At 34.4% G+C, this 14,431-nt stretch overlaps 1 protein-coding gene and 1 long non-coding RNA gene across 2 annotated transcripts; both read right to left on the bottom strand.

Annotated features, from left to right (window-relative positions):
* Positions 1 to 9,556: 9,556 nt before the first annotated feature.
* LOC145801186 (uncharacterized) lies at positions 9,557 to 10,892 on the bottom strand. Its single transcript, XR_014342267.1, has 4 exons — positions 10,422 to 10,892; positions 10,251 to 10,326; positions 9,872 to 9,929; positions 9,557 to 9,574 (listed from the first exon to the last, which is right to left on the bottom strand). It is a non-coding gene; the product is annotated as an uncharacterized LOC145801186 (long non-coding RNA).
* A 2,250-nt stretch (positions 10,893 to 13,142) lies between these two features.
* On the bottom strand, positions 13,143 to 13,580 carry LOC145800510 (uncharacterized). The gene has a single exon (XM_082890198.1). It carries the CDS (start codon positions 13,578 to 13,580, stop codon positions 13,143 to 13,145), a length of 438 nt encoding a protein of 145 aa, XP_082746324.1.
* Positions 13,581 to 14,431: the final 851 nt, after the last annotated feature.

Here is a 14,431-nt window from a genome sequence, read left to right as displayed (position 1 = left end):
AAATTTGGCTCAAGAACATGCTCTTTCGTTGTGTTAATTTTATAATTTGGCTCTTTAAAAACGGATTCTTGAACACCCCGAGCCATTGATGAAATCAATTCTTTGCTTTTGCTATTTTTAACCATGAAAAAATTCTGAAAAAATTCACCAATTCCGGCCATTAAGGCCTCAGTTAAAGACTTGGTAGTGAGAGTTGATAACTCATCATTCCATTGGCGAATTTCTATATCAAGTTGATGAATTTCTCCAATTAAATGGTGTCTTTTTTCTTCCACCAAATAATATTGTAAGGGATGAAAATTTATTTCATCAAGAAAATGGATCTCTTCTTGAAGATCCAAAATTTCTTGTTTACGCCAATAAATTTCATCTAGGCTATTTGAAATGGACAAATCCAATTCTTTTTTCATTTATTACACTTGACGTCCCACTGGGCGTGCCAAAAAATGTTGGCTTATTTTTCCTACGAAGGAAAATATCATAAATGCGAGCGTGCCAGCAAGGATTGAAAAATCCTTACAGATTAAATTCAAGCCAATTATCAAGCGATTGTGTTGACGGTTCTTTTGCCTCAACGAAGAGGACTTCAAATTTGCCAAGTGTAGCGAAAAGAAAAAGTAAAAGAAGAAAAAGGGACGGAGAAAGATGATTGAGTGAACAATCAAAGTAATAATTACTTACCTCTACTCCTATGCTTCGAAAAGAAAGTGCATAAAATGCTTCGAAATGGAAATGTTGAAAATAAATGTTTCGAAATATAAATCTATGTTAAACTACTCCTAAGATAAGGAAAATAACAAGAAATATTGAAATCAAGTGTCTTTGATTATGAATTCTGGATCCTTTTCAATGTAGCCATTAATGGCTATTTATAGAAGAAAAAAATACAGCAATAACTACTTAGTAACTACCCATTTCTTCCATCTTCATTCTTGTCTTGCCATGTGTCCTTCCACTCATCCACTTTGTCCTCCCACTCATCCACTTTGTCCTTCATATTCTCCATTATCTCTATAACTTCTTTTAACTTCCAAATTAATAAGAGGATGCCACGTGTCCTGCAATTATATAAATAATAAATAATAATAAAAATTGCAGATTTATGGTGCTAACATTACCCCCCGCGGCCCTTAAAAATGATGTTTATTTGAATTTTTGAAGGGCCGAACCAAGCACATGACTACCCTAAGCAGCAAAGTGCTTCGAATGATGTAACAACACCAATAAAGTGCTTCGAATGAGTATGAAATTATGACTAGATGACTCGAATTATTACTAGTAACAAGCTTCGAAAGTGATATAAAGGACCAAAATCATTCTTCGAAGGTCGATGGAACCGACAAAAGACGAATTACATCCTCAAAAATACTCGACAAAGCTTCGAAGGTTCACAACCACCATTATTATTTCTTCGAAGCTGTTGTTGATGCAAGATAGAGTACTTCGAAGCTTACAAAATTATGGCAAAACCGCTTTCGAAGCAACTTATGGCAAAACGGCTTTCGAAGCTGTTTTTGGCCAACATTGTGGTTATTCAAAACTTATATGTTCTGGTTCACACATAATTAATGAAAATATTAATTTTGTGCTTCGAACCAATTATTAATTCTTCGAAGACACCAAAACTGTTGTTCTTCGAGCCAACTTATGATGCCAAAAACAGGCATTATTCGACAACTAATTAATTGTCATTTTACATATATTTGAAGAGATGTACACATTTCGAAAGTTTTCAAAGTTTTATACAGTTTCGAAGGTGAAGTAATCAACCTTCGAAACAACTCTTGATGTTTCGAATGTATCTTCAAAGCTTTATACAGCTTCGAATGTGAAGTAATCAACCTTCGAAACAACTCTTGATGCTTCGAATGTATCTTCGATGTTTTGATTGTGTACATACAAACAATTGGCCATCAATTTGAGAAGATAAGACATTCTCAACCATTTATTTAAATGCACAGGCTTTTTCTAGCCAAGTTCATGCATTTTAAATGGTCATCCCTTGTTCTTAGTGCTTCGAACTCATAAGAGCAATTTGTTAATTTTATTAGCCACATCCTCATAATTATATTTTGATGTGAACCACAAATCCAAAAATGATTTTGAACACCAAAAGTCATGGTATAGTGTGACCATGAAAATTTATACTTTTTGACATTTTGAAAAATGTCAAAAATTTTGAATTCATGAACAGTGGCTTGTTCATTATTCTTGACCATGTTTGTTTTAAAAACATGACTTTTGCCGAATAGGTTTTCATAATTATTTGGCAAAGTGGGTTGTTTTTCCATGTTAGCAATTAATGGCTTATGAAAATCACCCATAGATATGTTATTTTCATGACTTGACTCTCTAAAATTTGGTTTTTGGACCCCCCGAGTCATACATGGAACATCATTCTTAGCCAAATTTGGCTCAAGAACATGCTCTTTCGTTGTGTTAATTTTATAATTTGGCTCTTTAAAAACGGATTCTTGAACACCCCGAGCCATTGATGAAATCAATTCTTTGCTTTTGCTATTTTTAACCATGAAAAAATTCTGAAAAAATTCACCAATTCCGGCCATTAAGGCCTCAGTTAAAGACTTGGTAGTGAGAGTTGATAACTCATCATTCCATTGGCGAATTTCTATATCAAGTTGATGAATTTCTCCAATTAAATGGTGTCTTTTTTCTTCCACCAAATAATATTGTAAGGGATGAAAATTTATTTCATCAAGAAAATGGATCTCTTCTTGAAGATCCAAAATTTCTTGTTTACGCCAATAAATTTCATCTAGGCTATTTGAAATGGACAAATCCAATTCTTTTTTCATTTATTACACTTGACGTCCCACTGGGCGTGCCAAAAAATGTTGGCTTATTTTTCCTACGAAGGAAAATATCATAAATGCGAGCGTGCCAGCAAGGATTGAAAAATCCTTACAGATTAAATTCAAGCCAATTATCAAGCGATTGTGTTGACGGTTCTTTTGCCTCAACGAAGAGGACTTCAAATTTGCCAAGTGTAGCGAAAAGAAAAAGTAAAAGAAGAAAAAGGGACGGAGAAAGATGATTGAGTGAACAATCAAAGTAATAATTACTTACCTCTACTCCTATGCTTCGAAAAGAAAGTGCATAAAATGCTTCGAAATGGAAATGCTGAAAATAAATGTTTCGAAATATAAATCTATGTTAAACTACTCCTAAGATAAGGAAAATAACAAGAAATATTGAAATCAAGTGTCTTTGATTATGAATTCTGGATCCTTTTCAATGTAGCCATTAATGGCTATTTATAGAAGAAAAAAATACAGCAATAACTACTTAGTAACTACCCATTTCTTCCATCTTCATTCTTGTCTTGCCATGTGTCCTTCCACTCATCCACTTTGTCCTCCCACTCATCCACTTTGTCCTTCATATTCTCCATTATCTCTATAACTTCTTTTAACTTCCAAATTAATAAGAGGATGTCACGTGTCCTGCAATTATATAAATAATAAATAATAATAAAAATTGCAGATTTATGGTGCTAACATTACCCCCCGCGGCCCTTAAAAATGATGTTTATTTGAATTTTTGAAGGGCCGAACCAAGCACATGACTACCCTAAGCTGCAAAGTGCTTCGAATGATGTAACAACACCAATAAAGTGCTTCGAATCAGTATGAAATTATGACTAGATGACTCGAATTATTACTAGTAACAAGCTTCGAAAGTGATATAAAGGACCAAAATCATTCTTCGAAGGTCGATGGAACCGACAAAAGACGAATTACATCCTCAAAAATACTCGACAAAGCTTCGAAGGTTCACAACCACCATTATTATTTCTTCGAAGCTGTTGTTGATGCAAGATAGAGTGCTTCGAAGCTTACAAAATTATGGCAAAACGGCTTTCGAAGCAACTTATGGCAAAACGGCTTTCGAAGCTGTTTTTGGCCAACATTGTGGTTTATTCAAAACTTATATGTTCTGGTTCACACATAATTAATGGAAATATTAATTTTGTGTTTCGAACCAATTATTAATTCTTCGAAGACACCAAAACTGTTGTTCTTCGAGCCAACTTATGATGCCAAAAACAGGCATTATTCGACAACTAATTAATTGTCATTTTACATATATTTGAAGAGATGTACACATTTCGAAAGTTTTCAAAGTTTTATACAGTTTCGAAGGTGAAGTAATCAACCTTCGAAACAACTCTTGATGTTTCGAATGTATCTTCAAAGCTTTATATAGCTTCGAATGTGAAGTAATCAACCTTCGAAACAACTCTTGATGCTTCGAATGTATCTTCGATGTTTTGATTGTGTACATACAAACAACTGGCCATCAATTTGAAAAGATAAGCCATTCTCAACCATTTATTTAAATGCACAGGCTTTTTCTAGCCAAGTTCATGCATTTTAAATGGTCATCCCTTGTTCTTAGTGCTTCGAACTCATAAGAACAATTTGTTAATTTTATTAGCCACATCATCATAATTATATTTTGATGTGAACCACAAATCCAAAAAGGATTTTGAACACCAAAAGTCATGGTATAGTGTGACCATGAAAATTTATACTTTTTGACATTTTGAAAAATATCAAAAATTTTGAATTCATGAACAGTGGCTTGTTCATTATTTTTCACCATGTTTGTTTTAAAAACATGACTTTTGCCGAATAGGTTTTCATAATTATTTGGCAAAGTGGGTTGTTTTTCCATGTTAGCCATTAATGGCTTATGAAAATCACCCATAGATATATTATTTTCATGACTTGACTCTCTAAAATTTGGTTTTTGGACCCCTCGAGTCATACATGGAACATCATTCTTAGCCAAATTTGGCTCAAGAACATGCTCTTTCGTTGTGTTAATTTCATAATTTGGCTCTTTTAAAACGAACTCTTGAACCCCCCGAGCCATTGATGAAATCAATTCTTTGCTTTTGCTATTTTTAACCATGGAAAAATTCAGAAAAAATTCAACAATTCCGACCATTAAAGCCTCAGTTAAAGACTTGGTAGTGAGAGTTGATAACTCATCATTCCATTGGCGAATTTCCATATCAAGTTGATGAATTTCTCCTAGGGGTGGGCGCGGATCGGTTGCGGCCACAAAATCTCCAATCCGCCATCCGTCCGCCAAATTGGCGGATTGGAGAAAATCAATCTGCATCCGTCCGCCAATCCGGCGGATGCGGATTTGGCGGATTGGCGGATTGGCGGATGGATACGAATCGGTTTGGCGGTTTGAAATTTTACAAATTTTCATCATACAAAAAAAAAACAAAAACAAAAATTTGTGCATAATTCAACATCTATTTATTCATTATAAATTATAATAGGCAATGCAACCTGGACATAATTCAAAATTCAAAATCATTTATTCATGAAAAACATTCACATCCTTTGTTCAAAATCATTTATTCATTCACATCTATGAAACATGAAAAATATTGTGCATAATTCAACATCTATTTATTCATTATAATGGGTAATGCAACCTGGGCATAATTCAAAATTCAAAATCACCCAAAACATTGTAACTTGGATTGTAATGGGCATAATTCAATATTGGTTCCAATGGCCATAATTCAATATCACCCAAAACATTGTGCATCCAATATGCATAAATCATCTTACACAAAATATAAAGAAAACATTGTGCATCCATCCAAGTAACAGTCATCCAAGAGTTCCAAAAATAAAAAAGTTACAGTCATCCAACAAACATTGTGCATCCAAAAAAAATAAGTTACAGTCATCCAACAAATATTATGCATCCAAAAAAAATAAGTTACAGTCATCCAAAAAGTAGCAAAAAAGCCATTCAGTTCTTTTCACCAAATCATGAGCCATGTAAACCTGCACAACAAAAAAATGAAATTATTTAATAAAGAAAACACTAAAAAGTTTTAAACTTAAAACAAGTAAACATATGTTAACAACATTCAACCAAGGAGAAATATTTTACCAATAATATTAAACTTCAATAAAATTAGTCTCCGGACTTGGGCTTGAACATGAGCTTGACTCCGAAACAACTACACAAAAAACATAACACAACAAAAATATGTAAAGTAAAGATAATGAATTTTGAATAATACAAAATAAATGAAATGGATAAAAAAATAAATAAATTATTGTACATATTACCTGAATCATATTGTTGTTCAAATTGCTCAACATCCTCCATTGCTTGTCTAAGGCATATCGGAATGTTACTTCGAAGCCAATTTTGTGCACAAACAAGAACCTCCACCATCTTGGGAGCAAGTGAACTACGAAATGGATCAAGTATTCGACCTCCTGTACTAAAAGCCGACTCAGAAGCAACAGTGGAAATAGGCATCGCTAACACATCTCGTGCTATAAGTGATAACACTCTATACTTTGTTGCATTAACCTTCCACCACTCCAAGATATCAAATTGAGAATTATTCCCACCTTTCTCAATATCACCCAAGTACTTGTCCAATTCCGATATACTCCCACTACTAGAAAATTGCCCCTCCAAAAATGAGTTAAATTGAGAGTTCACAATAGAGTGTGGGTCATTTTCATCTATCACCATATCTACTCTTTCATTTACATTGGAGGCACGCACATTTGTTGGCTCAAGTGTGGCATAATGATCATACAATTTGCCCAAACAATTTTTGACCTTGTCTAACATTTCTTTCACTTTCACCATATCTCCACCAAAAATTGTTGAAAAACAAAATTGCAAGTATGTCATTTTTCTTCTAGGATCAAGCACAACCGCAACATACAAAAGTAGATTGATTTTATCCCCATTTCCCCAATACTTGTCAAACTTCTCTTTCATTTTCTTTGCCATTGAAGACAAAATAGAATCATTGTCTTGGATTAGTTGTCCAATCATATTTTCAATGACAAAAATTTCAGTGTAGAATGTGTTTGAAGTAACAAATAAAGACCCAGAAAATCTCTTTGTGGCATTGTAGAACATTCTAAGAAATTTCAAAAACACCCTACAATTATCCCAATCCTCAGCTGTAGGCATCTCTCTTCTCTCACCCCCTTCATTATCCAAAAAGTAGTGTTTGTAATTGTAGTCCTCCTCACCCATTCTTTGAAAAGCACTCTCAAATTTTTCTGCTGCCTCCAACATAAGATATGTTGAATTCCACCGTGTTGGCACATCTAGGCACAAGAGGCTCTTACTCTCAATTTTCAAACTTTCCACATACTTTTTAAAAGTGTCAAGGCGGTTTGGAGAAGACCTCACATACCTCACTGCATGCCTCACATTCGCTATACAAGACTCAAGATCCTTTAATCCATCACTAACAATAAGATTTAGAATATGCGCACAACAACGCATGTGTAAAAATTCATGGCCCAAGATAGTTCCCTTCCACAATTTTGTTGTTCGTTTCAAGAATCTAATGGTTAGATTATTGGAACTCGCATTATCCACAGTTAAGGTAAAAAGGCCATCAATGTCCCACTCCTTTAAAAGTGCCTCAATTTTTTTACCAAGAGTTTCTCCTTTGTGGTCTTCAACTTGACAAAAATTTATGATCCTCTTTTGTAACTTCCAATCATCATCAATGAAATGTGCAGTTAGACACATATAACACAAATTTTGTATGGAAGTCCATGTGTCCGTGGTAAAACAAATTCTACGCCCCTTCACAATTTTTTTCAACCTCTCCCTTTCATTGGTGTATATGTCTAGAATGTCCCTAGCAACGGTATATCGAGATGGAATCTTGAACTTGGGTTGCATGACATTACAAAACCTCTTAAAACCAACCCCGTCCACAAATCTAAAGGGCAATTCATCTATTACTATCATCTCCGCAAGATGCCTTCTAGCAACTTCTACAGAAAATGACGTAGTCACAACATCAACAACATCCTCCCCACCAACTTCTCTAGGTTTAAATCCCAATGATTGTTGCCCATGAGTATCCCTATATGGATACTTTGTACAAATTTTCAAATGACTTAACAAATTACTTGTTCCATGACTCTTAGAGCCTGCCATATATTCTTTTTTACAATACTTGCACATAGCCCTATCTTTCCCATCAATGCCCTTAATCTTTTCAAAATGATCCCAAGCCTTTGATGTTGTTCTCCCACTACTACTAGTTTTGGCCAAGGGTGGTCTACGAGGGGGAGCATTAGATTGGGTAGAGGGGTCAATAGAAGATGATTCGGGCTCAACATTAGGACTCACAAAACAAGTTTCTTCACTTGGAGGATCCATGGCCAAAAGATTATCAAATAAACTGCCAACAACCAATAAAAAATCATTCAAAATATGCTTTTCAAATCCATGTTCTTTTTGAAAAACTAAGAGATTAGTTTAAACTAAGAAGGATATTAGTTCACTCACTAATGACATTTTAAACTAAGTAAGATGAATCAGTAAGTTTAAACTAACTAATGTTCACTAAGTAAGATTAGTTCACTGACTAATGAGATTAGTTTAAATGTTCACTAATTACTCGTGCATAATCTGAGAGTGCCAAATCTTTGTAATTTTCTCAGTAACCTGTAATTGGGAATATGTCATGTCAATTGTTGATAGCATAACTATGTTGGCTACAGCAGTTTACTCAGATAGCATAAATATGTTAACGTAAATCTATATGCAGGAACTAGTTAGGCCATGTTGTGATGAAAAATATTGAAAGGTTAGTCTGTTTTATATAAATAATTGCATAGAATAATTGGATTCATCACAAATGGTGCTCTAAAGCAAAGAGATATAGAATGTGCAGTTTTGATCATACAATGAATTTTAAAAATCTTAATTTAATGTTGAAAACCACACATGAACTTGCAGACATATAGTTCTAATTAAATATGATATATAAGCTATGTCTTGCAAATAAATGATTAGTGTGGAGCCCAAGTGATAATCATGTTTATTTCTGGTAAGTAAGACTAAAATTATATGACAAAGAAAGGTTGAGAATATGACTAAACTAATGATGTGATTAGGAAGAAAAAAAAAAAGGTTTAGTCAATAATGGCTCTTCTCACATTTCAGTTGAAGACACTTTTGTTTTCTTTTCTTGATCATGTTTTGGGTGACACAGAGGCTCTAACAAATGTTCGTAAAAAAATGTAAACTAGTTACCCACCCAAAAAAATGTAAACCAGTTGTTTGGGTAGTAAAACAGACCAAGTTACTCAAGCTTACATTTATGTTCCACTTGTTAAACACTTATTTAAAATTGAAAACAAGTTAAGTTGGGACATATTTTAAACTTTTTTCTTCTTATGAATTTGGATCGATAAGTTTATATGAATTATAGAATTGTATAAAAAAAAATTAGTTGTTAGAGCTCAGTTAGTAATCATCTTGATTGTTTGGGATTGACTAGAAAGATAAATACACTAAACTTGAACATGTTTTTAAATCTCGTTAATTTTTCTAAGTAATCTCAAACAATTCATTACTCTTCTTGTTTAAATCAGTAAATTATGTCTCAATGTTTGAAAGAATGTTTAACCTTAAAATGTTTTGCCCATACTTCCACAGCCTCAATTAAAGTTAACTCAAGTATTAGAGATATTTTTCTGACATAAAAACTTCACTTTAAACCTATTCCTCCCTTTTAATATTGTCAAGATCAAGAAATTATTTACCAGTCCTAAGTCAAATCCATATTATATCTCAACTTGATAATTATTGATTTATATAATAAAATTTGTTACATTTATGTTAGTATTTTAAGAGATAATAGAAATAAGAATAAAATAAAAGGCTGATAATAATAACAAAACAGATTGTTCAATCAATCTGGTTTAGAACTGGAATCAATCTGGTTTAGAACAGATTGTTCAATCAATCTGATAATAACAAAACAGATAATAAACCAAAATGAGATTCAGAAGAGATTGTTCCACACCTCTCTGTGGTTTTCTCCCTATATTCCTTTCTCTGTAGAACCCGTAGAACCCTTAACACTGTGTATCAAGTTTGGAACAAAACAGATAATAATAGATTAGATAATAATCTGATAATAACCAAAATGAGATTCAGAAGAGATGGTTCAATCAACCTGATAATAACAAATAATCTGATAATAACAAAACAATAAACCAAACCCTTAACTCTGGAACAAAACAAAATAATAATAATAGATTAAACTCTAAAAGATTAGAAGTTTAGTTACAGTCAGTTACAGTCAGTGACGAAGGAGAAAACCAGAAAAAAAAACCAAAAAAAAAAAAAACCAGATAAGATTCAGAAGAAGAAGAAGACGAAGGACAGAGAGAGAGAGGTACCTCAGTAGCTCAGTTACAGTCAGTGAGTGTAGTAGACTGTAGATCGATTAATCTAACCATCTATTTCATTTTAGAACTGGAACAAAAAAAAAAAACAAAAAAAAAACAGATTAGACTCAGATTAGAAGAAGAGAAGAAAAGAGAAGAAGAGGAAAGCAGAGGGAGAGATACCTCAGTCTGTAAGTAGTGTAGATCGATCGTCAACGCTGTGTAGATCGATCGCCAAAGCCGTGTAGATCGATCGCCAAAGCCGTGTAGATGATCGCCGACGCCGTGTAGATGATCGCCGACGCTGTGTAGATCATCCGACAATGGGTGGGTAGGGTAGAGAGAGAGAGAGAGAGAGAGAGAGAGAGAGAGAGAGAATGGCTGTCTTCGAAAATTAGGGCAAGAGGATGATGCATCAGAAAGGAAAAAGGGGGGAAATGAGCAAATATCAGCCGAAAATAAATAAAAAAAAAAAGTCAATGGCGGGCAGGTCGGATCTGGCGGCTAAAATGGCGGGTTACCCGCCACCCGACCCGAACCCGGAAAATGTTATAAATCAGGCCCGCATCCGTCCGCCACGTGGCACGCATCCGTCCGTTGGGGGTCGGGTCGGGTCGGGTCGGGTCGGGTGTGGCGGGTCGGTGGATCCGCTGCACAGCCCTAATTTCTCCAATTAAATGGTGTCTTTTTTCTTCCACCAAATAATATTGTAAGGAATGAAAGTTTATTTCATCAACAAAATGGATCTCTTCTTGAAGATCCAAAATTTCTCTTTTACGCCAATATATTTCATATTGACAAGTTCGAATGGCGAAATCCAAATAGTTTGTCATTTCTTACACTTGGCTGTCCCACTGGGCGTGCCAAAAAATGTTGGCTTATTTTTCCTACGAAGGAAAATATCATAAATGCGAGCATGCCAGCAAGGATTGAAAAATCCTTACAGATTAAATTCAAGCCAATTACCAAGCGATTGTGTTGACGGTTCTTTTGCCTCAATGAAGAGGACTTCAAATTTGCCAAGTGTAGCGAAAAGAAAAAGTAAAAGAAGAAAAAGGGACGGAGAAAGATGATTGAGTGAACAATCAAAGTAATAAATACTTACCTCTACTCCTATGCTTCGAAAAGAAAGTACATAAAATGCTTCGAAATGGAAATACTGAAAATAAATGCTTCGAAATATAAATCTATGTTAAACTACTCCTAAGATAAGGAAAATGACAAGAAATATTGAAATCAATTGTCTTTGATTTAAGTTCTCCCTCCTTACAATGTAGCCATTAATGGCTATTTATAGAAGAAAAAATACAGCAATAACTACTTAGTAACTACCCATTTCTTCCATCTTCATTCTTGTCTTACCATGTGTCCTTCCACTCATCCACTTTGTCCTCCCACTCATCCACTTTGTCCTTCATATTCTCCATTATCTCTATAACTTATTTTAACTTCCAAATGAATAAGAGGATGCCACGTGTCCTGCAATTATATAAATAATAAATAATAATAAAAATTGCAGATTTATGGTGCTAACAAATCTGCAGTGCAGGCCCCGTGCCACTAGCTCAGTAGCAGACTGGGTTCCACCATCTCCAGGAGCATTCAAGCTGAATTGTGATACGAATTATAATCCATCTACTGGGACAACGGCTCTGGCAGTTGTTCTTAGAGACTCGAGAGGAAAATTAATGGATGGTATAGTCTCTTCAACCCAAGCCTCTTCAGCTCAGCAGAGTGAAGCCTGAACTGTCTGCCTTGCGTTTGTTTTCTCCCAAACACTTGGACTCTCTAACGTTCTAGTGGAAAGTGACAACAAAGTGGTGATTGAGCTCTCAGAGCTCGTTCCTTTATGGAATTGTATTGCCATCATTCATGACATTCGTGCGGTGAGTTCCTGTTCTGTTATATCCTTCTCCTGGACAGCTAGAAGTGCAAATAGTGTTGCCCATTGGCCAGCATCTACTTTTTCAAAAGATGTTTCGCCTTTGAATTGGATCTGTTATAGCCCACCTGCTCTTTTAGAGCTGTTGTCTTCAGATTCTTCTTTGTAGCCTCAGACATTTACGAGTTCAAAAAAAAAAAAAATTATGTCAAATTAATTATTAAATATTCTGCACAATACTTACATAGATATGGAATCCATGTCAGTTTTATAAGAAAAATGTTTGAGATTCTCCGGCCCAGCCCTGAGATTTCTGGAACCCAAAGTCGATAATCAACTACTAAATTTTTAGGGGCCTTCACATTTTTTTTATTGAATGAAAAAAAAAATTAAGGTAAAGGACAAAAGATTTGTATTAAAATCACAAAAAATATTTAGTATTATATTATAACAACTAATAAGTATCACTTGATCCTCGCTCTTCTTGCATTTTTAGAAGCAAATAAATCAATCATACTTGTATAATCTAGTTTTTTTGCAAAATCATTTTCAATGGATAACAATGCTAATCTATTCAATCTTTCTTGTGACATGGTTGATCGAAAGTAATTTTTGATGATTTTCAACTTTGAAAAGCTTCTTTCCCCCGATGCAACTGTAGCTGGAATAGTCAAAAGAATCCTATAAGCAACACATGAATTTGGGAAACAATTTGCCATCAACTGCAGATGATTGAGCACTTCAATTGGTTTATTAACTTCTTTTGGCAATCTCTCTTTCAAGACTTTTAGCTCTATCAATAAATCTCTTCCATCAATATCAGAAATCTCACTATGTCTTAAAAATTCTTCAAGGTTCACATACCCCGCCTTCAACGATTCATTGCTGCACTTTTTCAAGTCAAACAAAAAGTCAAAGTTTGCCTCATATACTTTGCACTGTTCAAACCTATTTTTGAGTGAACAAAGGGCTTGATCAACAAAATAAAAGAAGTAACCAACTCTAAATGATTCTTCAGCCGACTAGGTCACCTCTTCGCTAACATTCTCATCAAATTGTTTCTTTCTAGAAATGATGCGCTTTTTAACAAATGTAGGTTCAATTCCCAATTCACTTGCCATTTCTTTAGCTTTAACCATAGCCTCCATGAAACCAACTTCTCTATACATTGCAACATACTTAACAAGCCCATCTAGCTGCTTTACAGCAACTGCTATATCCATATCTTCACTTTGAAGAAGCTTGCTAACAGAGTTCACATGAAACAACAAATTGTACCAAATTACAATGCTAAACAAGAACTCAAAAGTCTCAAGTTCATGAGTTACCAGGGATTTAGCTTCACTTTTTGCAATCGAATCTGTGGTAGGATTGTTGTACAAATCAATTAAAGCATCTCTTATTTTTGAAGCATGGTATCTTAGTGGTTTAACATTTTCAACGTGACTTTCCCAACGCATTTGCGACAACCACTTAACCGTGAGGCCTTTCTTTAGATTATTTTTTAAAATTGCCCAACGTTGAACGGAAGATGAAAACAATACATATATGCGTTATACCATACCAAAAAAAGTTTTTCTTTAGAGTAACAGTTGGCCATATCACAAAGCACAAGGTTAAGACTATGACAACCACACGACGTATAGAATGCTCTAGGATTTTCTTGAGGTACTCTTGTTTGAACACCTTGTTTTTTGCCTTTCATGTTAGAGCCATTGTCATATCTTTGCCCTCTTAAGTCACCAATATCAAGTTGAAGGTTAACTAATGCTTATTGAAATTTATCAAAAAGTCGCATCCCCGACGTATCATCAACATTCAAGAATTCCAAAAAAAACTCTTTCACTTTAATTGGACTTGTTGAAACATCCATGCATCGTACAACAAGAGACATTTGTTCTTGATGGCTTATATCTGGAGTACAATCAAGTATGATCGAAAAGTATTTTGCTAGTTTGATTATCAACAAAATTGCACTTTTGACTTTCCCGGCCAACATTTGTATCACCTCATTTTGAATTTTGTGACTCAAATAATGGTAATGAATCTCACCCTTTTCTATCCGCCGCAAGTGTTGTTCCATTATTGGATCAAACTTGCCAATCATTTCAATTATGCTTAAAAAAAGTCCATTGCTCTCTTCATAAATCTTCTCATGGCTTCCATGAAAAGGCAAATTATTTTTGGCAAGTGTTTTCACAACTGCAATTAATTATCATCAATAAAACCCGTCTCAAGTGCTCTCTTTCTTTATTAACTTGTTCTTGTATACTTTTATCTATTGTTTGATGCTCTCCCAATCTTTCCTCTA

Source organism: Camellia sinensis, chromosome 10 (assembly GCF_055761805.1).
Source record: "Camellia sinensis isolate YWXY chromosome 10, ASM5576180v1, whole genome shotgun sequence".
NCBI classification, from domain to species: Eukaryota; Viridiplantae; Streptophyta; class Magnoliopsida; order Ericales; family Theaceae; genus Camellia; species Camellia sinensis.
This window is presented reverse-complemented; position numbering and strand designations above follow the sequence as displayed.

Coding starts and splice junctions, on each gene's coding strand:
- LOC145800510 (XM_082890198.1), bottom strand. CDS start 13,580: ATGCGTTGGGAAAGTCACGTTGAAAATGTTAAACCACTAAGATACCAT.